General features: G+C 42.4%; 3 protein-coding genes across 4 annotated transcripts in view; 2 read left to right on the top strand and 1 right to left on the bottom strand.

Annotated features, from left to right (window-relative positions):
* enah (ENAH actin regulator) overlaps nucleotides 1-4,949 on the bottom strand; it is a 50,750-nt gene extending 45,801 nt beyond the window's left edge. The window contains exon 1 of the mRNA XM_088324868.1: nucleotides 4,696-4,949. Coding sequence (XP_088180994.1) covers nucleotides 4,696-4,700 — 5 coding nt within the window. The 5' untranslated portion in view covers nucleotides 4,701-4,949. The remainder of the gene's footprint in view (nucleotides 1-4,695) is intronic.
* Nucleotides 4,950-7,492: 2,543 nt separating this feature from the next.
* On the top strand, nucleotides 7,493-10,720 carry srp9 (signal recognition particle 9). The gene is made up of 3 exons (XM_088325011.1): nucleotides 7,493-7,701; nucleotides 7,829-7,897; nucleotides 10,195-10,720. Exons 1-3 carry the CDS (start codon nucleotides 7,630-7,632, stop codon nucleotides 10,312-10,314), a joined length of 261 nt encoding a protein of 86 aa, XP_088181137.1. The 5' UTR covers nucleotides 7,493-7,629; the 3' UTR covers nucleotides 10,315-10,720.
* A 946-nt stretch (nucleotides 10,721-11,666) lies between these two features.
* ephx1 (epoxide hydrolase 1, microsomal (xenobiotic)) lies at nucleotides 11,667-23,161 on the top strand. Of its 2 annotated transcripts, none has more exons than XM_088325477.1 (9): nucleotides 11,667-11,834; nucleotides 14,783-14,969; nucleotides 15,025-15,205; nucleotides 16,665-16,883; nucleotides 17,799-17,928; nucleotides 19,262-19,476; nucleotides 19,989-20,097; nucleotides 21,914-22,033; nucleotides 22,876-23,161. In XM_088325477.1, exons 2-9 carry the CDS (start codon nucleotides 14,787-14,789, stop codon nucleotides 23,090-23,092), a joined length of 1,374 nt encoding a protein of 457 aa, XP_088181603.1. In that variant the 5' UTR covers nucleotides 11,667-11,834; nucleotides 14,783-14,786; the 3' UTR covers nucleotides 23,093-23,161. The 2 variants fall into 2 exon arrangements, with proteins under 2 accessions (XP_088181603.1, XP_088181602.1); XM_088325476.1 differs by having other exon boundaries at nucleotides 11,669-11,834; nucleotides 14,786-14,969.
* Nucleotides 23,162-24,765: the final 1,604 nt, after the last annotated feature.

Genomic DNA, 24,765 nt, shown 5'->3' with positions numbered 1-24,765 from the left:
TTCTGGAGGACATTGTCAACGACATATTTGCAAACTATTCTCACCAAACCTATGACCAAGTGTCACAATTTCTGCTCCTCCATGAGGATGCAAAAACGTGACAGAAAGTCATCAAAACAGCGCAGAAAATCATGGGCTGCTCCCTACCCAGTCTGAATGACATCGACGACAAACTTTTCTCACCAAATCGTCACAATTTCTGCCTCTCAATGAGGGCAGAAAACCTTTACAGAAAATCATGGGCTGCACTCTACCTAGTCTGGGGGGCATTGGTGGCAACCACCTTTATGACTAAATTGTCACAGAGTCATCAACACAGTCTAGAAAATCATGGGCTGCTGTCAGCCCAGCCTGGAGGACAATGCCAAAAGACATTCATTTCCCCCTGCTCTCCGGCAGAAGCGACAGGTTCCTTAAAATAAGCACAATCGCTGAGAGTTTCGTTCCCGGGGCCGCCACCCTCCTAAACAAGCACAAAAAAACCTACAATTATAATAAACTTTTGGATCTCTTTCCTAGTTATACCACAATCGATCGTCCGTCCTTTTTTCAGCGAGGACGCGAGCGGTGGCCGTGAGACGGCTGCTAAACGCTCCCTCAGCCGTATCGCTTGAATTATTCAGCGCTCGTCGACACGGCAACCGGGACCGTCGGGACTCTCGCCGATTCCAAAAGAAGATTCACGGATACTTGAAAACTCGAACACGATCGCAGACTCACAACCATCGCCGATGATCTGTTTCGTTTGGTCATGTCTTAAGAGCAGGACAATTCATGACATACAGAAACATTTGGGATACTTTTTGTAACCCGATGATTTATTTCCTTTTATTTTGGATTATTATTGGTCCGATTGGTGATTGTAAGAGTGCCTACGAGTTCAATTCATCAATTTGTCATTCAATTCCAAATGATCAACAATCAAATTTGTTCACCAGCCAATCTGTGGTTTATATTTCTGTTCCTTTAAAAAATTGATAACTTTGTAGCATTAAAAAAAGGAGAGATAACGGGACAAAGAACTAAAAAGAGGTAGAGAGCGTGCGAAACAAAAGATAAAAAGTCGAGAGAGAGGGGGAAAAGAAAGGGAGAGGAGTAAAGAAATGCAAAGAGAAATAGAAAGACAGAAGGAGAGCCAAGAGGAAAGAAAGCGCAAAGGATAGGATGAGAGAAACAGAAAAGAGATAAAAGGAAAAAAAGAAAAAAAGAGAGACAGAGAGTGAAAGAGACAGAGATAGAGTGGGAGAAAAGGGGTGGAAAAGAGAGAGAGAGACAGAGAGAGAGAGAAAGAGAGACAGAGACAGAGTGGGAGAAAAGAGGTGAAAAAGAGACAGAGAGTGGGAGAAAAGGTGTGGAAAAGAGAGAGAGACAGAGTGGGAGAAAAGAGGTGAAAAAGAGACAGAGAGAGACAGAGAGAGACAGAGAGAAAGAAATAAATACAAGTATAGTGTCTTTGTGCAACATCAAGTTGCCATATTTCAACCTGCAGCTTGTTGTTCTCTTGAAATGAAAATGATCTGCATTTCTATTAGACCTAAGATTTATGGCCCGAGCCCGAACCCGAACCCAAACCCGAGGCAATTTCGGGCCGGGTCGGGCCTGAAATGTCAGTCATACGGTCGGGTCGGGTTCGGTCCTGCTTTTTTTTTTTTTTTTTTTTTTTTTTTTTTTTTTTTAAATTAATTAATAATTATAAATATATGTTCATTAAAAATATATACTTAAACTATGTATGGATACTAGACCAAGGAATACTTGTTATAAAATAAATAATTTGGATAAAACGGAGAAGGAGCTGTAATTGCTTTTAACGGAGCCAGAGCATGCTCTGTGCACGTGACGTGACGTGAATGCTGTCCTCTTAATAATCTTCCCCTCCGCAAATTCGCGTGATTTTGGCCGGGTATCCCCGATATGGACTCGGACCAACAAGAAAGGATAAACTCAAGAGAGGAGAACTGACGAGGAAAACGCACTCTGGTAAGAGTGAAGTGTGGAGCAATTTCAAATTGATAGTAGAAAAGCTCGCTTTATTGTTTTAATAAGCGTTTTATATAGAATACGATCAGGGGGGGGGGGGGGAATTTGCATAGGAGTCGGAAAAGGGCACAACACGTCAACACCCCCTCAATGAAAGTGCTGCGCTAAAATCTTAAGGACGTACTACTACTGCTGCTGTGGATTATGGCCCAATGATCAAGTCGTCAAAATGACGGACGCCCTTAAATGTTTTCGCTACCTCAAAAAAAAAAAACCGTCAATGACAGATTGTCGCTTAATATAACATCTGCAGTGCAGACACAGAAATATAAAAGATGTAAATGTTTATACAGTTTTATTTAACTTAGGCCTAGATGTTGTAACAAAAGGCAGAGTTTAATTTGTTATCATAAATCACCCCTCCTTATAAATAAAATATGTAATTTCGGGCCCCTTTCGGGCCGGGCCAGCAAATCCAGTTAATTAGTCGGGCTCGGTCCGGGTCGGGTTTAATACCCCTCGGGCCTGCGTCGGGCTCGGGTGCTTTTTTTTGGCCCGATCTTACCTCTAATTTCTATAGCGCTTTTCAAGTCAATGACTTCCCAAAGCGCTTTACAATGTGCTCACATTTCCCAATAGCGGCTGTGATCTGTGCAGCCATGTAAGGCGTTAACCTGCTTATTTGGGGTATTGGGGGTTAAGTGTCTTACCCAAGGACACTTCGGCATGTAACACGGACAAGCCGGGATTCGAACTGGGATCCCTTGATCCCAAGACGAGCGCTCTACCTCCTGAGCTACTGCCGCCTCTTGCGCTTCTCTGAGTGTTGTCTCGCGGGCCGGATTTAATACCTAAGCGGGCCTGATCTATACATTTTACTATAAAGGATTTTATGTTATTAAATACAAGTTACATTTATTGAGTGCAATTAAGATTTTTACTGAGTGGGCTTCAGATCACGCTATTCCAAATGCGGAATTTTTTGGCTGGGGAATTTTGATAACAGGACTCTGACGAAGGATGTCAGGAATTGTTTTGATAAACGCTCTGCTCTTTTGAGTTTCTCCTGACAACGAGGCAAGGGGGTGGACCCCACGTGGGGGCTTTACTGGCACGCCCATGGGAGGAGCCGGCACACCAGTGGGCCGAGAGAAGGAAGCAGAAGATCGAGAGAGAAGGCTTGACGGAGACTCGAGCGACACGAATTCGGCTATATTGGATGAAGTTCACTTAGCTAAATTATTTGAGAAAATAAATCTGCCCCCGTGTGGAAATGCCAATCTCTTGTTCATTTTTCCATCAAGAAACGAGCGCGCATTGTTAGGTGAATGTAGATTGTGTTTGGTTAATGGAGTCAGATAACAAATTCGAACAATTTGGTAAACGCTACATTTTAATAATTAATTCCTAACAAGGGACAGTGTTTTATATTTGTCCACTATATGTCGCTGTCACGTGCAGTGCAACCAAAGGAAGACTACCAACTCCAGAGACTGAAAGTGAGCAAAAACAGCTATTAAGCTAATGTGGCCCTCGGTGAAAATGAGTTTGACACCCTTACTCTAAATCACAGGTGTCAAACAGGCGGTCCGCGGGCCAGGTCAGGCCCGCTAAGGGATTGAATTCGGCCCGTGAGACAACACTCAGAGAAGCGCAGGAGAAAAACAAGCTGCAGGTTGAAATATGTCATCTAGATGTTGCCAAAGCCAGGTGCCTCGAACAAAGACGCTGCAATTGTATTTATTTCTCTCTCTCTTTCTTTTCCACCCCTTTTCTCCCACTCTGTCTCTTTCACTCTCTGTGTCTCTCTTTTTCTCTTTCTTTGTTCCTCTTTGTCTCTTTCTCTCTCTGTCTTTTAACCTCTTTTCCTCCAACTTCCTTTATTCCTTTTCTCTCTTTTCTCTTTCTCTCTTCATACCCTTTGCGCTTTTCTCTCCTTCTGTCTATTTCTCTTTGGATTTCTTTCTTCCTCTCTAACAAATTTTTATCTTTTGTTTCTCACACTCTCTCCCTCTCTCTCTTTTTCTTTCTTTGTCCCTCTCTCTCTCCTTTCCCCTCCCTCTTTCTCTTATTTCTATATCCCTCTTTTTCTTTCTCTTGAATCTACTAGTCTGGCCCCCGACAGAATGTTTGTTCTATCGTGTGGCCCCTAGAGTTAAAATGAGTTTGACACCCTTGCTCTAAACAAAACTTTTTAGAAGAGAAAACCTAAAAACTGTGTTCTAACCAAATTTACTTCGTCATGAAATAAGTAGATAAAGTAAAAGTTCTCCATAAAGACGACGTCATCTCCCAAGCAGCTAATTCAAACATTTCAAGCTAGTTATTTTCAGCGCTCCTATCTTCTGACGTCGATTCAAAACTTTGGCTTACAGCCCAGTTATTTTTAAACTTTTATCTAAGGTCCGAAAACGGTTCTTTCTCTTTTTAGAAATTCCAAATTCGTCATTACTAGCACATTTAATCCGTTTCGAATAGAATTGACGAAGAAAATATGGCGTAGGGTTATGAACTTGATTGACTTACGTGCACGTTCACGTGCGCGCGCATTTCCGAACCCCCAACATCGTTAGCTGAAGCGAGTTCCCCTTTCGGAACTTAGTCAAACGGGACGGTTTTTAGTGTTTTTCTGCGTTTCTTTCACCTCAAAGTTCAATATTTTCCGCATTACATTCAACATGAAGCTAGTTTGGACTATAGCATCGTGAGCCTCACCTCATGGTCCAAGTCAGATTACGTCGACAGTTCGGTCCGCACGCTAGAGCCCCAAAAAGTCGCCTCCAAATGAAAGAAAAGAGAACGGGGGTTGGAATCCTACATGGTCCGTGTTTGGGGGTCCACCTGTGGCGAGGGTTCGTCTTAAGAGAGGAGTGCGACAAATGGCGAATGTTTTGGCCCAACTGAAGGGAATGGAGATGCGACGCTTGACCCAGCTGGCCGGAACCAGTGGTGCGTTCAGGCGCTCCTCGGAGAAGTGAGCGTTTGAGGAAAATGTCACGTTTCCATACCATCATTAATCAAATCCCGTGTCAATATTTCACGTGTTTATTCAAAATCAAATTCTAAGTTAGTAATGATATCCTCGTCAATCTTTACTTAAAATCGAATGCATACCTGTTGTCTTCTGCGTCTCCCCAATTTCCCATTGCATTTAAACGCAGCGTTTAAACCTAGTACGTCCCGGTTGCCCCTAGCAACTGTACGAAGGCGCTACGTACACTTTTATGATCTTTTCGAATTCTTCCTGCTCTAAAATCATGATTTCAATAAAAAATAAACACCATGGCAGTACATTGTTAGTGCAGAAAACGCATATTTTAGCTGCAAATGTCAGCTCTTATATGTCATATTTCACCTTGGAGTACCATGTCTAATCTCGTTGCATACAATGTTTCACAATAATAATAATAATAATAATAATAATTTCCTTGTATTGTCATTCTGTGTAACAATGTACACAGAACGAAATGTCGATTGCACCTGACCCGTTGTAGCGAGCCGATGCAGCCGCAGCCAACAGAGGGCGCCGCCGACCACTTTTTAAGTCTTAGGAATGACTCGGCCGGGGCGCGAACCACCGACCTCCCAGTCTCAAAGCGGGCGCCTTACCATCTAGGCTACTGAGCTGGTATAATGTTGATATCAATGACAATAAAGACAATTCTTATGCTATTCTTCTCATATCTACCGGTACTCATATTGTTGGCATATAATAATAATAATAATAATAATTTCCTTGTATTGTCATTCTGTGTAACAATGTACACAGAACGAAATGTCGATTGCACCTGACCCGTTGTAGCGAGCCGATGCAGCCGCAGCCAACAGAGGGCGCCGCCGACCACTTTTTAAGTCTTAGGAATGACTCGGCCGGGGCGCGAACCCGAACCTCCCAGTCTCAAAGCGGGCGCCTTACCATCTAGGCATGATATCATTAAATGGCGTGTTTAATTGCTGTTAAAGATGTCGGAAAAATTGTTAAAACGTCATATTGTCAGATATAACAAAATTGTGAATATGCTTAATTGCTGTTAAGATTGTCAAAAAAATTGTTCAAACCTAACATTGTTTATTTGCTGTTAATAGTGTCAATAAAATTGTTTGAACCAAACCAACATAAGTATTTAGAGTCCCATTTCTAGCAAGCAGCACTCCAGTGTTCTAATAGTGCAATGTGTTAATTGCTAATAGTGTTGAAAGGCTAATTTATGAGTAAAAAAAAACCTGCACAGTGATAATAGCACTGATGAAAACACATTAGCTGGTTGGAAAAGCCATAAAACATGGAGCATCACATTTTTGGGAGTGATTTAACTTGCAGAATGGCCATGTGATACTGGACGGTCTATTCAGTGTGAAAAATGGCTGAGACACGGAAGATCTCCTTCAACGGTATGTACTACTCACTTTGGAGAACAGAACAGAGTTGAAAACAATGAGAGGTTCTGCTGCACAATCAAGCAAAAAGACAGGTACATTCGTCTCTACTATTTTACACTACACTGTACTATGGAGTTATAGCTTTCAACATTGATTTTTGTTTCTTTTACCTTAAAAATATTATTTTCTACACTGGAGAGGTATTTTAATCCTACAGTTGTTGCATTAACATTAAATATATGTGAGAGTGACAGTGTAAAACTATTTTTCAGTTTTTTAGTTCCCTTTTACTCTGTCTATTGTAAGAATAATACCATAGGAGATAAAACAATTTAATAGTGCGTATTTAGTTCTGGTAAATTTACTGTGTCATGAGAATTTATAAACCTTAATAGCTGGTAAAAGTGATTCTAACTCAAAACTGAATCCATGATTTTGTGTTAGGGCACGTTGAGGTATTTTTTGCAATTTTTACGGAAATTATTTAGCTTAGAAAATAGAAAATGTCCATAGTTAAAATAAGATAAGAAGTAACGGAAAGGTTGCCTCAAAATAAAAGAGGTAATGGCACACTCTGCTGGATGATTTTATATAGCAGGGATACTCTTCTTTCGGCTATTTACCGTACTTAATATGGGTCGGTAGGTAATTGGTTCCGTTAACCACGAGGGTCGTAGGGGCCCCATTTCCTGTGGTGTGCCTTGGGCAATTACAGCCTAGTGGCACCCATCCTCCTCATGGCCCACATATGGTTCCACCCAGTCTCGAACTGGGGAACTTTTGCGTGTTAGGCGAATAAGCTAATCACTACGAGAGAAACAAAAACAAACGTTTTTTTTGCAGTAAATTAGTTTTTAATTATTACTGTTTCAGTTACATCAATCGTCTTCATATATCCAATTTCCCGTGTTATTATCTCAATAATCACGAAGAATTATCCACAATTAAATAACCGTTTTTTCTATTGGGTGAAGATTAGTTTTATCTTCGTACATATATAAATTTCGTTGTGTGCAAATATTCTGTTGTGCCTATTTACTCATTTGTTCTGAAAGTGCAAACAGGAAGTTCCTCGATGAGCTGAACAGTAGCGCTTCCGTTTGTATTATGAGCTCTTGTTCTGAAAAGGCACCCCGGAAGTATGCCTACGTCACAAGCATCTCCTGATGAGTTGCTCTCACGTTGCTGCTGATGTGGTCTAGTGAAGGAAGTTAGCCTAGCTGGCCCGCATTTTTTTTAAAGAACAGTCTTTCCCTTTTTTATAACATTATGCCTTACTTTCAGACTTGGGACGAGTTTGCCCGTGCGGCCGAAAAACTTTATCTGACGGACCCCATGAAGGTAAAACGCTTCCGGATGTGGAAGAGCCCAAGCTAGCTGCTTAGCATGCTAATTTGTTTAGATCGGGAAATAAAACATCTGTTTTTGTTTTTTATTCCGAGTGGTTTTTTTTTTAATTTCTTTTCAGGCAAGAGTGGTCATCAAATACAGGCACTGTGACGGCAAAATTTGCATCAAAGTGACTGATGATACGGTGGTAAGTTGGCTGTCAATCTCCTATTAGCGGCCCTTAAAGGGACAGTGTCTCATATTTAGCGTCATCTAGCGGTGAAATGATATTTTGAATAAACGTCTTTGGAAATTACGTTTCTCGAATCAACGCACTTTTGAACTTTGAAACGAAGATTGCTCCAATACGATTGGAAAAGGACACTAGATGATGCTAAATATCACACACACTTTTTTTCTTCAGATTTGTTTAAAACTGGTGACAAACATATATTCCACATGACAACACTGAGAGAAGTGCAAGAGATTTAAAATAACCTGCAATTTTAATTCTGGAATTTATCCCATGCAGCTGTTTTGGGTGATTGCCATTTATCAACCAGAGAACATTTTAGGAAACGCCCAAAAAAGTTATGGAAGTTAAAAGCAGAAAAAGATCTGGAATCAAAAATCACATTTTGGCACTCAAGCAAGTGTCTCATTTTCCGGTCTGCTTGAGTTTCCAGGAGTTAAAGGGATTATGTGTAACATTGGACCACTAGATGTCACTGTATTGTGTAGTGCAGGCAAAATTAAGATTACCGTATTTTCCGCACTATAAGGTGCACCGGGTTATAGGGCGCACCCCAAAAAAATAGTTTTTGGTCCTATATTTGACATACATAAGACGCACCGGATTATAAGGCGCTACAATGGGAACGTCGACAAAACAGTCAGATAGTTCAGTCCAACTTCTTACCCCCTTAACATTCCCAAAGCTTGCAAAGACGCAAATACGTGTCGAGAACACGTGCGGATGCGGTGTCCGTACAACGTCACTCAAATGCATCGTTCCATCATTCGGAAGGTTAAAGTCTTGGGATTCAAGAAATGCCAAACATTCCTTAGTTTCTATTTTCTTTTTCGCCCGCAACTTTACTGTGCATATCACAATAAACACTTGGAATTGGGTTTAATTTAAAAATAGACACTCCATTCCATCCATTATCTGCACCGCTTATCACAGAAACATCGAGTTCAGTCTGAAACAAGATACAGGGAAAATACATAGCCGGAGTAGCTCACCAAAGTCGTTGTGTTCAATAATAATGTGCAGCCATGGTCCTCTTATATCCGTGAGTGTAGTAAATCCAGGAGAATAGAATATTTACAAATACAGAATAGTAAAAAATGCTTTCTGTATGCCGTCAACCACGTGCTATACACATTCATCTTTTTCGGCCAATTGCAGGCAAACAAAGCCGCTTAAGCCTATGCCAGCCTGTAAATGATAAAAAGGATCCGCCCCTTGACCTCCGAATAACTTTAGCCAATAGTGATCGATTCAAATGATGATTGACACATTGGTTAGCCAATGAAACGCCGGTAAATAAATCCCAGCATACACCGCGGACTACTTGGCGTTCGGGGGAAAATCGAGTCGGCGGCTGCAAGTTAGTTGCAAGACTTTGCGACTTAATGTTGATTTTGAAAAAAAATAAAGGCTTTTAGGTGTGCCTTATAGTGCGGAAGATACGGTACAACACCCAGGGATCAAATTGCACGTTTGTTCCTATTTATACTTGCCCATTCTTTTTCAAAGAATGAAAAAAGAAAACATAAAACGTAAACAAGTACAAATATGGCATAGAGCACAGGTGTCAAACAGGCGGCCTGCGGGCCTGATCTGGCTCAGAGAAGCGCAAAAGAAAAACCAGCTGCAGGTTGAAATATGTCAACTTGATGTTGCCAAAGCCAAGTTCCTCTCACAAGGACACTGTACTTGTATTTATTTCTCTCTGTCTGTCTGTCTGTCTGTCTCTGTCTGTCTGTTTCTCTGCCTTTGTGTCTCTGTCTCTGTGTGTGTCTCTCTCTCTCCTCTCTCTCTCTGTGTCTCTCTGTATCTCTGTCTTTTTAACTTTATTTGCTCTAACTTCCTTTTCTCTTTGCGCTTTCTTTTCTCTTTTCTCTCCTTCTGTCTGTCTATTTCTCTTTGGATTTCTTTCTTCCTCTCCCTTTCTTTCCCCCCCCCTTTCTCATGACTTTTTATCTTTTGTTTCTCACGCTCTCTCTCTCGCTTTCTTTGTCCCGCCCTCTCTCCTTTTCCCTCCCTCTTTCTCTTATTTCTTTATCCCTCTTTTTTTTCTCTTTAATCAACTAGTCCGGCCCCCGACAGAATGTTTGTTCTATCGTGTGGCCCCCGACTTCAAATGAGTTTGACATCCCTGGCATAGAGAATGAAATAAGGAAAAAAATGAACTCTAGGATAAACATCTAAAGAGTAAAATCTGGAGAAACGAGTTTCCGATAGCAAAGCGAAGTGACTGAATCAATATTTCTGCGCAGTGTTTACAGTACAAGTCGGACCAGGCTCAAGACGTGAAGAAAATCGAGAAGCTGCACGGAAAACTGATGAGGCTGATGGTGTGCAAGGAAACGCACAGCGGCGCTATGGAAACGGACTAATGTCAAATGGAGGACGGAGTCGGATGATGTTCGGAAAAAGTTTGCTTTGCTTGGGAACGTACAAGCGCGTCGGATATCGTCCCAAGTGACACTTTTGGGCTTTTTCCTCCCTTAATACATGTTTTAAGTCCGTGTGTGAGGATGTTGAGAGAGGGCAGCGAAAGGCTTTTGGTTCTTTTTAAATGTGAAGATGTGTCAAGGTGCTACAAGTCAATCAAGAAGAAGATATTTAATTTGCTGGCCTTTTCGTCCCTTCTCAAATGGACATTAACTCGATGGGATATCTCAGTTTCTTCAATACAATTTAATAAAACTTAATTTAGTTTCCAATAAAACTGTCTAAAGACCACAACAGTGTAATACTTTTTATGATCATCTCATATTAAACATGTCTTTGAAGATGTGATCTTATTTATTGTTAACATATGTTTCCATCTCACAAATGAACTACAGTTCCCATGATTCACTTGGGTTTCTCATTTTCTTCACGCAAGAAAAATATTTAATATCCAATAAAAATGTCTAAAGACTACAGAATTGTATTAGTTTCCCACCAGAAAGAAATATGTATACATTGCTATTTTCATCTTAGTCATGAAGTTTAAAAAACATGGTGTAACTCTATCGTTCGTCTCACAAAATGAACTGTTTCCCTTATGCACTCGATTTTTTTCACACATGTAAAACTAAATTCATAACCAATAAGTGTGTGAAGTTTATAGGAGTGAATTTCCTCACCAGAAGAACTATATTCATGTCATACTCCTATAATTCTCGATTGTTCTCAGCTCAGGGATGCTGCTGGAAATGTGAATTTCCCTTCGGGGATGAACAAAGTATCTATCTATCTATCTAATATACAGTACCAGCCTTATTTAAAACTAAGGTCCGACGAAAAACGACATTTCCCAACATGCACGTGTGTTTCTCATTTTCTTCACTGCATTGGAATCATACGTAGAACTTCGTGTAAAGACAACAAAAGTGTATGACTTCCTCACTAGAATAACAAGTTTGTACACAGCCATTCTCATATTAAACAAGAAACATATTTCTGTCTAACAAACGTGATCTCAACCTTTATTGGGCGAACGAAAGATTTTTTTACGTCTCACAAATGAAGAACTACGTTTCCCATCATGCATTTACCTTTCCCATTTTCGTCATTTTATATTTACGTACACAAAAGTTCATTTGATTTCCAATAAAAAAGAACAAAGGAGTGTATAACTACCTAAACATACATTAAAACGTTTGAACATGATCGTTATCATATTCAATATAAAACTTAAAGTTAATATAAAGGCGTGAACTGAATAGTATGTTGTGGTTGCAAAAACTACCTTTCCCATAATGCTTTCGCAGCTGCGCTTTGGACCCAAAGTTGCGAAGGTTCATGCGAGTTTCGTTTATTGTGGATTTGTGGGTCTGGTTCAGGAGTGACTGGACCGGATTTGCAACTTCGCATAGGAGTGCATCGCCAACCAGGTTGCAAACACCTTAACGCGGCAAAAGAACAGGTAACGAGGAATAATTGCGTTTTTTGGTACCAATTTAACGTCTTAAGAACAAATATTTAGTTTAAAACGACGAACGGCGTTTCATTTGCTCGATAAACACAAGTGAGGAGACGTCACTTTCTTAAGTTTAGTGCTCTCAAGCTATTTTGTTGTTTACAATTAATTGCGTCAATTGTTGCGTAGTTAACAAAATGAGCATTAATGGTGCGTTTGAGTAAAATCGTATTTTGGATATTTTAAGTTCAAAAAGAGTCTAACGCCAGTTTACGCGACGATAAACCTTTTGTTTATTTTGTGAAGTCTTTTGTTTGCTTTCACGTGACTCGCATATTTTTGTTGCGCCTCTCGCATATTTTTTCCACGGCTTTAAGCCTCGCTTTCAAAGGGGCTCATTGTGAGCCCCGCAGACAAACAAAAACCGGATAAAATGCCTGCTGCCTCACTTGGAGTTTTGTCTTGCTCAAAAAAAAAAACCGCCTGTGAATGCATCATCACACCATACAGTGTTCGTACAGGTGCTTGAAATCCTTGAATTCTATTGTTGTTTTGAAAGACTGAAAAGCGCTTGAGTGAAGTGCTTGTTAATGCTTGAAATTGTTGCTATGTTCATCCAAAAGTCTGCATCAAATGATGCTGCTACTGCATTCTGGTAGCTTCACTTTGCTATTGTCTTCTTCCCTCTTGAAATGAAATGATCTGCATTTATATTATTATAATATATATTATATTATAGTGCTTTCAAGTCAATGAAGACTTCCCAAAGCGCTTTACAATGTGCTTCACACGTACCCATTCACACACACTCACACACCAATAGCGGCCGTGCAGCCAATCAAGGCGCCAACCTGCTTATTGGGGGTATTAGGGGTTCAGTGTCTTATCCAAGGACACTTCGACATGCAACACAGAGGAGCCGGCAATCGAACCTGCGATCTCTTGATCCCAAGACGAGCTCTCTACCTCCTGAGCCACTGCCACCCCTTTGTTGTTTTCAAAGATTGAAAAGAACTTGAGTGAAGTGCTTGTTAATGCTTGAAATTGTTGCTATGTTTATCCAAAAGTCTGTATCAAATGATGCCGCTACTGCAGTCTGGTAGCTTCACTTTGCTGTTTTCTTCTTCCCTCTTGAAATGAGATGATCTGCATTTCTATAGCGCTTTTCAAGTCAATGAAGACTTCCCAAAGTGCTTTACAATGTGCTTCACACTTACCCATTCCCACACACTTACACACCAATAGCAGCCAATCAAGGCGCCAACCTGCTTATTGGGGGCATTAGGGGTTCAGTGTCTTATCCAAGGACACTTCGATATGTAAAACGGAGGAGCCGAGATTCGAACTGCGATCTCTTGATCCCAAGACGAGCGCTCTACCTCCTAATGCCGCCCGATAATTGATTAACGGCACCTGGCATGAGTTTTTATAAAGTATCGTAACCCCTATCGGAAAGGTGCATCCTACACCTAAACAGGGCACTGCAAAATGTATAATAGTACAAGAATTAAGTATCAATTATTATCATTTATTACGGGCAATGCAAAACATGCAGGTAGCGTTTCCCAGCGGTGTGTAATAGGAAAAACTTTATGAAATGCAAGTTTTATATTACATTTTTACCCAACGCCTATAGGGGGAGACATTTTTGCCCAAAAACAAATATATTTCCGATCTACTCTTGATAAATTCACACACAAGATTACAAATGGCATGAGTAGATTTCAAATGTATTTGTGGCTCTGCGAAATGCATGATTCACACCAGATTTCTTCTTTTAATGCAGGGGTGTCAACGTCATTTGAACTCGGGGGCCACACGACTAGTTGATTAAAGAGAAAAAAAAGAGGGATAAAGAAATAAGAGAAAGAGGGAGGGAAAAGGAGAGAGGGCGGGACTGAGAAAGAAAAAGAGAGAGAGCGCGTGAGAAACAAAAGATAAAAAGTCGTGAGAGAGGGGGAGAAGAAAGGGAGAGGAAGAAAGAAATCCAAAGAGAAATAGACGGACGGAAGGAGAGAAAAGAGAAAAGAAAGGGCAAAGAGTAGGAAGAGAGAAAGAGAAAAGAGAGAAAAGGAAGTTAGAGAAAAAGAGGTTAGAAGACACAGAGAGAGAAAGACAAAAAGCAACAAAGGAAGAGAAAAAGAGAGACACACAGAGTGAAAGAGACAGAGTGGGAGAAAAGGAGTGGAAAAGACAGAGAGACAGAGTGGGAGGAAAATGGTGAAAAAGAGAGAGAGAGAGAGAGCGAGAGAGAAAGAGACACAGTGGGAGAAAAAGGGTGGAAAAGAGAAAGAGAGAGAGAGAGAGAGCGAGTGGGAGAAAAAAGGTGGAAAAGAGAGAAAGAGAGAGAGAGAGAGGGAGAAAAGGTGTGGAAAAGAGAGAGAGGGAGTGGGAGAAAAAAGGTGGAAAAGAGAGAGAGAAAGAGAGAGTGGGAGAAAAGAGGTGGAAGAGAGACAGAGCGAGAGAGAGAGACAGAGTGGGAGAAAAGATGTGGAAAAGAGAGATAGAGAGAGACAGAGAGACAAAGTGGGAGAAAAGGTGTGGAAAAGAGAGAGAGAGAGAGAGACAGTGGGTGAAAAGATGTGGAAAAGAGAGAGAGAAAGAGACAGAGTGGGAGAAAAGTGGTGGAAAAGAAAGAGAGAGAGAGAGAGAGAGAGAGAGAGAGAAGTAAATACAAGTACAGTGTCTTTGTTCAAGGCACCTGGCTTTGGCAACATCAAGTTGACCTATTTCAACCTGCAGCTCGTTTTTCTCTTGCGCTTCTCTGAGTGTTGTCTGGCGGGCCGGATTCAATCCCTTAGCGGGCCCGATCTGACACCCGTGTATTAATGGTACTAGATAAATTGGAAAAACATTTTTTTAAAAAGTGCTTGAATTCAGCCATAAAACAGTTTTGCATAATGATGGATGAGAAAAATCATACTTGCTGTGCTTGTGTGGCGTGCCTTCTCAAGAAGAATGTTCCTGGAGGTGGCCATCGGCCTTCTGCTGGGCGGAGTCATCCTCCTGCTGGCCTTTCGAAGAAGCAGCCCGGTTCTCAAGACCGAGGACGGCTGGTGGGGGCCCGGTTCGGCCTCTGACGGAGACCGGGACGCCGTCGTCCGTCCTTTCAGAGTCTCCACCAGCGACGCCGAAATCGAGGTCTGCAAACTTTCTTTTCTTCTGCGTTGTTCCCTTTAATGCCGTGTTTTCGCAGGACCTCCATCGGAGAATCGATCAGACGCGAGAAGTTCCCTCCCTGGAGGACAGCCAGTTCCATTACGGCTTCAACTCGGAGTACTTGGCCACGGTGGTCTCCTACTGGAGGAAGGATTTTGATTGGAGGAGGCAGGTGGAGAAACTCAACCGCTATCCTCACTTCAAAACCAACATCGAAGGTTGGTTCCTCGCATTGAAATTCAGTGTTTTTTATACCATTACATCCTAGCGAGCTAGGTTTTTTTTTTTTAGGTCCCTCCAGATTCTCAGAAACTTCTATTATCTAAGTTAGGCATGTCCAAAATCCCGCCTGGGGTCCAGTTACAGCCAGTGTTCCCTCTAAGCTAATTGCGCTCTGCTCGCACATTCTTTGCGCACAAAAAAATCTAGCCGACTCACAAAAATCAGGGCTCAAAATGACGAATTAAGAAGCGACTCAAGTCAAAGTTACAGTGCATGAAGGTCAAAATACACGGGTTCCCCTGACGCTGTGCTCTAAATGCGGTATTTTGATGTCAATGTAGAAGTAGAACGAAGTTGAGTAAAGTTGGTAGAGAACCGGCTTCTTCGGCTCGGCTCACTAAAAGGAACCTAAACGGCTCTTCGGGTTGTTTTTGCTTCTTTAATCCCAACACGACCAAATATTATGTAAAATGATGCACAACATGACTTAAAGGGGGCAGCACGGCGGCGCAGTGGTTAGCGCATTTGCGGCACAGTTCATGGTTCTTGGGAACCTCCTGCGGAGTTTGTATGTTCTCCCCGTGCTTGCGTGGGTTTCCTCCGGGCACTCCGGTTTCCTCCCACATTCCAAAAACATGCATTTCAGGTAAATTGGCCGGTCCGAATTGTCCCTAGGTGTGAATGAGCGAGTGAGTTGTCTGTCCCCGTGTGCCCTGCGATTGGCCGGCAACCAGTTCAGGGTGTCCCCTGCCCACTGCCCGGAGATGGCTGGGCTCCAGCCCCCCCCGACCGTAATGAGGATAAGCGGTACAGCTAATGAGAAATATCCGTTAATACCAAAATAAATGTCTGTCCCCGTGTGCCCTGCGATTGGCCGGCAACCAGTTCAGGGTCTTCCCCTCCCACTGCCCGATGATTGCTGGGATGGGCTCCAGCACCCCCGCGACCCTACTGAGGATAAGCGGTGTAACTAATGAGATGAGATGAGATGACTTAAAGGAAGGGGGGAATAGAACAAAAAAGAAAAAAATACTAAAATGAAAAAGTAGTGAAAAGCTGAGAAAAAAAGAAACAAAAGGAAGAGAAAAAAGAAGGAAAAATTTAGAAAAAAAAGAAAAGAAAGAAATGTTGGAAAAAGTAAATAGAGAACAAAAAGAAAACATGAGTCAATTCATTCAAAAGTGAAAAACATTTTTGCATTGCCGGAAACTCCGCAAAATGTACGTTGATGTCAAGTTTTGGACATGTTTGCTCATGACTTAGTTGCCACACTTGGGATTACCGTTGCTCACTGTTGTTTCAAGCGTTGCTCACCGACTTTGTGTGAACGCTCAGACCCGTAAGGAAAATGACAAGGAACATTGCCCCTCGCTACTTCGCGCTTCTCTTACAGCCTGGATTTAGTGATCCGGTTCACGGTCCTGTCCTCGCTGATGCTCCTGACTCCGCCCCCAGGCATCGACGTCCACTTTCTGCACGTGAAACCGAAGAATGTAGCGGAGGGGCAGCGTCCCATTCCTCTTATCATGGTCCACGGTTGGCCCGGATCCTTCTACGAGTTCTACGGGACCATCCCGTTGCTCACGGAGCCCGAAGACCCCCGGGCGCCGGTCTTCGAGGTGGTGTGCCCGTCCATTCCCGGTTATGGGTACTCCGAAGCGCCGCGCAAGAAAGGTGAGGGGCCACAACTCTATTAGGACACAGTAGAGCAGGGGTGTCAAAGTCATTTGAACTCGGGGGGGCCACACGATAGAACAAACATTCTGTCGGGGGCCGGACGAGTAGATTCAGGAGAAAGAAAAAGAGAGATAAAGAATAGGAGGGAAAAGGAGAGAGGGCAGGACAAAGAAAGAAAAAGAGAGAGAGGGAGAGAGCGTTAGAATCAAAAGATAAAAAGTCGTGAGAGAGGGGGAAAAGAAAGGGAGAGGAAGAAAGAAATCCAAAGAGAAATAGAAAGGAGAGAAAAGAGAAAAGAAAGTGCAAAGGGTAGGGAGAGAGAGAAAAGAGAGAAAAAGAATAAAATGAAGTTAGAGCAAAAGAAGTTAAAAAGTCACAGAGAGAAAAAGAGACAAAGAGCAACAAAGGAAGAGAAAAAGAGAGACACAGAGAGTGAAAGGGACAGAGAAAGAGAGAGGGAAACAAATACAAGTATAGTGTCTTTGTTCCAGGCACCTGGATTTAGCAACATCAAGTTGACCTATTTCAACCGGCAGCTTGTTTTTCTCTTGTGCTTTTCTGAGTGTTGTCTCTCTTTGGATTTCTTTCTTCCTCTCCCTTTCTTTTCCCCCTCTCTCATGACTTTTTATCTTTTTCTTCTCTAGCTTTCTTTCTTTCTTTGTCCTGCCCTCTCTCCTTTTCCCTCCCTCTTTCTCTTATTTATTTATCTTTCTTTTTCTTTCTCTTGAATCTACTCGTCCGGCCCCCGACAGAATGTTTGTTCTATCGTGTGGCCCCCCCCCAAGTTCAAATGAGTTTGACACCCTTGCTGTATAGGAAAGAAAATACTGTGGGGGGCCCAACACCTCAAGCAAAAACGTCTCCGTATCCCCGGGGGATCTCCTGTAATTCCTTCTGTCCCGTTTGAGTCAGGTTTCGATTCGGTGAGCGCGGCTCGCATCTTCCACAAGCTGATGAAGCGTTTGGGTTTCCGACACTTCTACGCTCACGGCGGAGACTGGGGATGGCTCATCACCACTAACATGGCCCAACTGGAACCACAGTAAGACCCACCCAGCAAATGGGATTCTCTCAAAAGGGGACGGCATGGGATAAAGCAGGGGTGTCAACGTCTAGTAGATTAAAGAGAAAGAAAAAGAGAAATAAAGAAATAAGAGAAAGAGGGAGGGAAAAGGAGGGAGGGAGAGACAGAGAAAGAAAGAGTGAGAAACAAAAGATATAACGTTGTGAGAGAGGGGGAAAAGAAAGGGAGAGTAAGAAAGAAATCCAAAGAGAAATAGAAAGACAGAAGGAGAGAAAAGCGAAAAGAAAGCGCAAAGGGTATGAAGAGAGAAAGAGAAAAGGAAGTTAGAGCAAAAGAGGTTAGAAGACACTGAGAGAAAAAAAACAAAGAGCAACAAAGGAAGAGAAAAAGAGAGACACAGAGAGTGAAAGAGACAGAGACAGAGTGGGAGAAAATGGGTGGAAAAGGGAGAGAGAGAGAGACAGAGAGAGAGACACACAGAGTGGGAGAAAAGGGGTGGAAAAGGGAGAGAGAGAGACAGAGAGAGAGACACACAGAGTGGGAGAAAAGGGGTGGAAAAGAGAGAGAGAGACAGAGTGGGAGAAAAAGGGTGGAAAAGAGAGAGAGAGACAGAGTGGGAGAAAAAGGGTGGAAGAGAGAGAGAGAGAAAGAGAGAAAGGGTGGAAAAGAGAAAGAGAGACAGAGTGGGAGAAAAAGGGTGGAAAAGAGAGAGAGGGAAAGAAAGAAATACAATTACAGCGTCTTTGTTTCGAGGCACCTGGCTTTGGCAACATCAAGTTGACATATTTCAACCTGCAGCTGACGCTGTGTTCTAAATGCGGTATTTTGAAGTCAAGGTCGAAGTAGAACGAAGTTGATTAGTCAGTAGAGTTTTTCGAGAACCGGCTTCTTCGGCTCGGCTCACTAAAAACAACCGTCTCTTTCGGGTCCCAAACAGCTTTTCAGGTTGTTTTCGCTTGGTTAATCCCTACACAACCAAATATTATGTAAAATTTTGCAAAAAATGACTTAAAGGAAGGGGGGGGGAATAGAACAAAAAAGAAAAAAATACCAAAATGAAAAAATAGTGAAAAGCTGCGAAAAAAATGAAACAAAAGGAGAGAAAAAGAGAAAAAAAGAGCAGGAAAAATTCAGAAAAAAAGCCAGAAGAAAAGAAAGAAGCAAATAAAAGGAAAAAAAGGTAATAGAGAACAAAAAAGCAAGAACATAGTAACAGCTAGGAAAAAATAAACACAATGAGATTTTTTTTAAAAAAAGAATTTTTGCCACACTTGGGATTGCCGTTGCTCACTGTTGTTTCAAGCGTTGCAAACTTGTCAAATGAGTCTAAAACCTCGTTCTACTGATCTAGGACCATCAAAGGCTTGCACGTGAACTTTGCCCCCAGCTCCAGACCCAGCCTGACCACAATATCGTCCCTCCTGCTGGGGCGCTTCCTCCCCAAGCTGTTCGGCTTCACCAGCGTGGACCTGGAGCGTCTTTATCCCTGCAAGCAGAAACTTCTGGTGGAGTCCATCAAGGAAACGGGCTACATGCACATCCAGGCCACCAAACCTGACACGGCGGGTGAGAACCTAGAAAAGAATAGAATAGAATATACCTTTATTGTCATTGTTACAACACGGGTTGAATATAGTGTGACAACGAAATTGGACGTGGCACTCCAGTTCCACGTTTTACAGTGAGGGGAAAGAAAACAAGGAACAAAAAAGATGTTTGTACTGTCCTTGTTGCAGGCTTTGTTTTCCTCCGGAGGGGGGTGTATGAGGGGGTGAGGGACAGACCGAGATGGCCGGATCCAACTCAATGTTGGTTGCTCAGTCCACGTATTGAATGAATTTGGGAAGTACAGTCCCTAAACATGCCCGATTAAAGTCGCCGGCGACGATAAAAGCTCCGTCAGGGTGCGCAAGCCGCTGTTTATTGATAGCAGCGAGCAGGAGATTTAGCGCGATGCTAACGTTAGCATCCGGTGGAACGTAAACAGCAACCACAATGACCACAGTCAGCTCTCTCGGTAGATACCAGCATTCGTTTTCTGTTTATTTTCGCCTACTAACATGGGCTTTTCCCCTCAGGTCGAGCACTGAATGACTCCCCTGTGGGTTTGGCGGCATACATGTTGGAAAAATTCTCCACCTGGACCAGCAAGGACTTCCGGAACCTGCCGGACGGAGGCCTGACTCGGTTAGCCGGCGGCGAATTGAATTCAATAGTCTTTATTGTCATTGATAACAACACAATGAAGTATTGTTATATTATATACCAGAGCCATATCCCCCTAGTGGGAGGTGGCTAGAGTCATTTCTGACTCTTTTTGGGAGATTGATTTAAAGGAGGGGATTCCCAGCCCCCTCGCTCAACCCAACCGAGGTGTTGGGAGTCATTAGGTGACCAGACCCCCCAATTTCAACCCCTAATGCTGAACACCAAGCAGGGGGTACCAATGTTTAAGTCTTAGGTATGACTCGGCCGAGGCTTGAACCAGCGACCTCCCAGTCTCAGAGCGGGCGCCCTACCCCCAAGGCCACCGAGCTATATTGTACACAAATATTTTATGCAGCAATATTAGACACGTCAATCAAAGGTCATCAACACATCATTCAGAGTTTAAAGAGTAAAATAAGATAATAGAAGAGGAGAACTAGGCAAAAATATTCTCAAGATAGTGCTTAGTTAAATAGTGCGATGGAAAAAATGAGAGGTAGTGTAATAACGTTTAGCAGCAAGAATTATCCCGATGTTCCCTCTAAGCTCCAAATTGCTAATTAAGAAGCGAATTAAGTCAAAGTTACAGTGCATGAAGGTCAAAATACAAGGGTTCCCCTGACGCTGTGTTCTAAATGCGGTATTTGGAAGTCAACAAAGTTGAGAAAAGTCAGTAGAGTTTTTCGAGAACCGGCTTCTTCGGCTCGGCTCACTAAAATGAACCGGCTCTTTCGGGTCCCAAACGGCTCTTCAGGTTGTTTTTGCTTCTTTTATCCCTACATGACCAAATGTTATGAAAAATGATGCACAAAATGACTTAAAGGAAGGGGGAATAGAACAAAAAAGAAAAAAATACCAAAATGAAAAAGTAGTGAAAGCTGAGAAAAAAAGAAACAAAAGGAAGAGAAAAAAGAAGAAAAACTTTAGAAAAAAAGCCAGAAAAAAAGAAAAGAAAGTAGCAAAGGATAAAAGTAAATAGAGAACAAAAAGTAAAAAAATAACAGGTAGGAAAAAAAAAAACACAATGAGATTTTTTTTAAAGGAATAAAAAAAAAACGGAAAAAGTTTGTGTTGCATTCAAATAATTTCCAATGATACCAAGTCAATCTTGTTGCCAACATTGTACTTCCACTAAAAAAATGTGATTAAGTACAGTTCTGTATCTTACAACCGACTCAATAAGCCCCCAAAAATGTGAATATTATGCGACAAAAGATACCAGGAATAAAAGAAGAAATCTTGTGAAAGAATTGTAAAAACAAATGACGTTTGTAGTCAATTCATTCAAAAGTGAAAAATAATTTTGCAAAATGTAAGTTGATGTCAAGTTTTGGACATTGCTAATGATTGAGTTGCCACACTTGGGATTGCTGTTGCTCACTGTTGTTTCAAGCGTTGCCCACCCAGTTTGTGTGAACGCTCAGACCCCTGCAAAATGACAGGGAACATTGCCAACAGCAGTCCTGTTTTTTTTTTTTCGTGAATCACTCGTGGGTGAAACTACTCATGGCCTCCAAACGCCTCAGTGCACTGTGATGTTAGCGTAGCAATCTCTGATGTAAGGGAACTAACATCCCACTGAGTTGTGACAAGTTAAAAAAAAGTCAGCGAGAGAGGAGCCCTGCCTGACCCAAACATAATGATTGACATTTTAGGCCCGACTCAGGCTTAAGATCTGAGACGTTAGCTTGTGAGAAAAAATAAATCAGTGAAGACACCAGCCAGTTGGTCTGCGTAGTTCATCAAACGTGCTGTTTAATCGGGCAGCACCTGACTTGATTTTCTCGCGTTAAAGGAAATTCTCCCTGGACGACCTACTGACCAACGTGATGATCTACTGGACATCCGGCTGCATGGTGTCCTCCATGAGGTTCTACAAGGAAAACTTCTCCTACCTGGACTCTCCCCACATCAAGTGAGTCGGATCGTAACCAGTGTTCCCTCTAAGCAATTGCGCACTGCTCCCACATTCTCGGCGCACAAGAAAATCTAGCCAGCGCACAAAAATCAGGGCTCAAAATTGCTTATTAAGAAGCGAATTAAGTCAAAGTGACAGTGCATGAAGGTCAAAATACACGGGTCCCCCTGACGTTGTGTCTTAAATGCGGTATTTTGAAGTCGAGTCGAAGTAGAACGAAGTGGAATAAAGTTAGTAGAGTTTGTCGAGAACCGGCTTCTTCGGCTCGGCTCACTAAAAGGAACAGGCTCTTTTGGGTCCTAAACGGCTCTTCAGGTAGTTTTATCTTCTTTAATCCCGACATGACCAAATATGATGTAAAATGATGCACAAAATGACTTAAAGGAAGGGGGGAATAGAACAAAAAAGAAAAAAAACACCAAAATGAAAAAGTAGTGAAAAGCTGAGAAAAAAAGAAACAAAAGGAAGAGAAAAAAAGAAGGATTTTTTTTAAAAAAGCCACAGAAAAAGAAAAGAAAAAAAAGAAAAAAGGAACAGCTCGGATTTTTTTTTCAAAGGATTTAAAAAAAAAATTGGGGAAAAAAAACACCGAAAAAAGAAGAAAAAGTTTGTGTTGTTCCGGAAACTCAGCAAAATGTAACTTGATGTCAAGTTTTGGACATGTTTGCTAACGACTTAGTTGCCACACTTGGGATTGCTGTTGCTCACTGTTGTTTCAAGCGTGGCTCACCCACTTTGTGTGAACGCTCAGACCCGTGAGGAAAATGACAGGGAACATTGATCGTAACCAACTTTGCGGGCGGGACCACGCTCTGAACTCTCGGTTTCTTTTCTTGAAGGATGCCGGTGACGGTGCCCACCGGTTTCGCGTGCTTCCCCGACGAGCTGATGCACACTCCCGAGTTATGGGTCCGGCAAAAGTACCGCAGACTGCTGACCTACACGCACATGGCCCGGGGCGGCCATTTTGCCGCCATGGAGGAACCGCAGCTGATGGTCCAGGACATCAACAACTTTGTCCAGAAAGTAGAGAAGATGAGCAGCAAGTCTGCTTGAAGGGCAGCTTTTGGGATTTACAATATATGTTGTCAAAATGTTCCTGATTAAAGTTTTGGATCCTGCAAACTTTTGCCGGCTGATTTCTAAATTGAATCAAATGTTTTTTGCAAATCGCCCTGCGACTGGCTGGCAAGCAGTTCAGGGTGTCCCCTGCCCACTGCCCGAAGATGGCTGGGATGGGCTCCAGCACCCCCGTGACCCTACTGAGGATAAGCGGTGCAGATAATGGATGGATGGATGGTTTTTGTAAATCATTTTTAGGCAATACATTGCCATTTACAGCACGGCGGCGCAGTGGTTAGCACGTGTGCGGCACAGTTCTAACCAGGGAACCTCCTGTGTGGGTTCAAAACTTCAAATCCAGCTACCGGACTTCCTGTGCGGAGTTTGTATGTTCTCCCCGTGCTTGCGTTGGTTTCCTCCGGGCACTCCGGTTTCCTCCCACGTTCCAAAGACATGCATTTCAGGTTCATTGGCCGGTCCAAATTTTCCCTAGGTGTGAATGAGCGAGTGAGTTGTCCGTCCCTCTGTGCCCTGCGATTGGCTGGCAACCAGTTCAGGGTGTCCCCCGCCCACTGCCTGGTGATGGCTGGGATGGGCTCCAGCCCCCCCGCGACCCTAATGAGGATAAGCGGTACGGCTAATGAGATGACCCCCCCCTGGCCAGCTGTGTGCAGAATTTTCAGTTTCCCAAGCCCCTCAGAACAGGAGGGCTCACTTTTTTTCTCCCTTTTCTGATTCTCTTTTCTCTCTCTTTCACTCTTTCCTTTTTTTCTCTCTCTCCTCCTCACTAGTTTTTCTCTTTTTTTCCTGCTCAATTTCACTGAGGTGCATGTGGTTTAAGCCATTCTAGAACAAAAAAAATTATATTTCGCGGCTCTTTCCAATTCCTCCAAAAGAATTCTCTCTCTCTCTCTCTCTCTCTCTGTTTCCATCCCTGTCTTTGTCTTTCTTTTTTCTCTTTCTCTATCCCCCTCACTTTCTCCCTCGTTCTCTTGCTCATTCTCTTTCTAATTCATTCTTTCTTTCTTTCTTTTTTTCTTTCTTTCGGTCTTTCTGTCTTTCTTGTCTTTATTTGTCTCTCTCTTTGTTTCTCTTACTATTCCTCTCCTTTTTGTCTATTTGTCTCTGTCTCTCTGACTCTGTTTCTCCATCTCTCTCTCTTGCTCTGTTTCTCTCTCTCTTTCTTTTTTTCCCTCTGCCTCTGTTTCCATCCCTGTCTTTGTCTTTCTTTTTTCTCTTTCTCTATCCCTCTCACTCTCTCCCTCGTTCTCTTGCTCATTCTCTTTCTTATTATTTCTTTCTTTGTCTTTATTTGTCTCTCTCTTGGTTTCTCTCACTATTCCTCTCCTTTTTGTCTATTTGTCTCTGTTTCTCCATCTCTCTCTCTCTTTCTCTCTCTCTCTCTCTCTCTTTTTTTTTCCCTCTGCCTCTCTGTTTCCATCCCTGTCTTTGTCTTTCTTTTTTCTCTTTCTCTATCCCCCCACTTTGTCCCTCGTTCTCTTGCTCATTTCTTTCTTATTGTTTCTTTCTTTCTTTCTTTCTTATCTCCTAGTCCGGTACCGTGAGCTGAAATCAGTTCAACACCTTTAGGATACAGTATTTTTTCTTTTTATTAGGCTCCTCCGTGTTATATGTCGAAGTGTCCTTGGGCAAGACACTGAATCCCT

This window comes from Urocampus carinirostris, chromosome 20 (genome assembly GCF_059441175.1).
Source record: "Urocampus carinirostris isolate Australia breed hairy pipefish chromosome 20, RoL_Ucar_1.0, whole genome shotgun sequence".
In the NCBI taxonomy this organism is placed as follows: domain Eukaryota; kingdom Metazoa; phylum Chordata; class Actinopteri; order Syngnathiformes; family Syngnathidae; genus Urocampus; species Urocampus carinirostris.
This window is presented reverse-complemented; position numbering and strand designations above follow the sequence as displayed.

Excerpts from the sequence above, each read along its gene's own strand:
- srp9 (XM_088325011.1), top strand. The coding sequence starts at position 7,630 with ATGCCTTACTTTCAGACTTGGGACGAGTTTGCCCGTGCGGCCGAAAAA. Across the intron at positions 7,702-7,828 it reads ATCTGACGGACCCCATGAAG|GCAAGAGTGGTCATCAAATA; the intron begins GTAAAACGCTTC and ends ATTTCTTTTCAG. Across the intron at positions 7,898-10,194 it reads AAGTGACTGATGATACGGTG|TGTTTACAGTACAAGTCGGA; the intron begins GTAAGTTGGCTG and ends ATTTCTGCGCAG.
- ephx1 (XM_088325477.1), top strand. The coding sequence starts at position 14,787 with ATGTTCCTGGAGGTGGCCATCGGCCTTCTGCTGGGCGGAGTCATCCTC. Across the intron at positions 15,206-16,664 it reads CTTCAAAACCAACATCGAAG|GCATCGACGTCCACTTTCTG; the intron begins GTTGGTTCCTCG and ends CTCCGCCCCCAG. Across the intron at positions 19,477-19,988 it reads CACCAAACCTGACACGGCGG|GTCGAGCACTGAATGACTCC; the intron begins GTGAGAACCTAG and ends TTTTCCCCTCAG.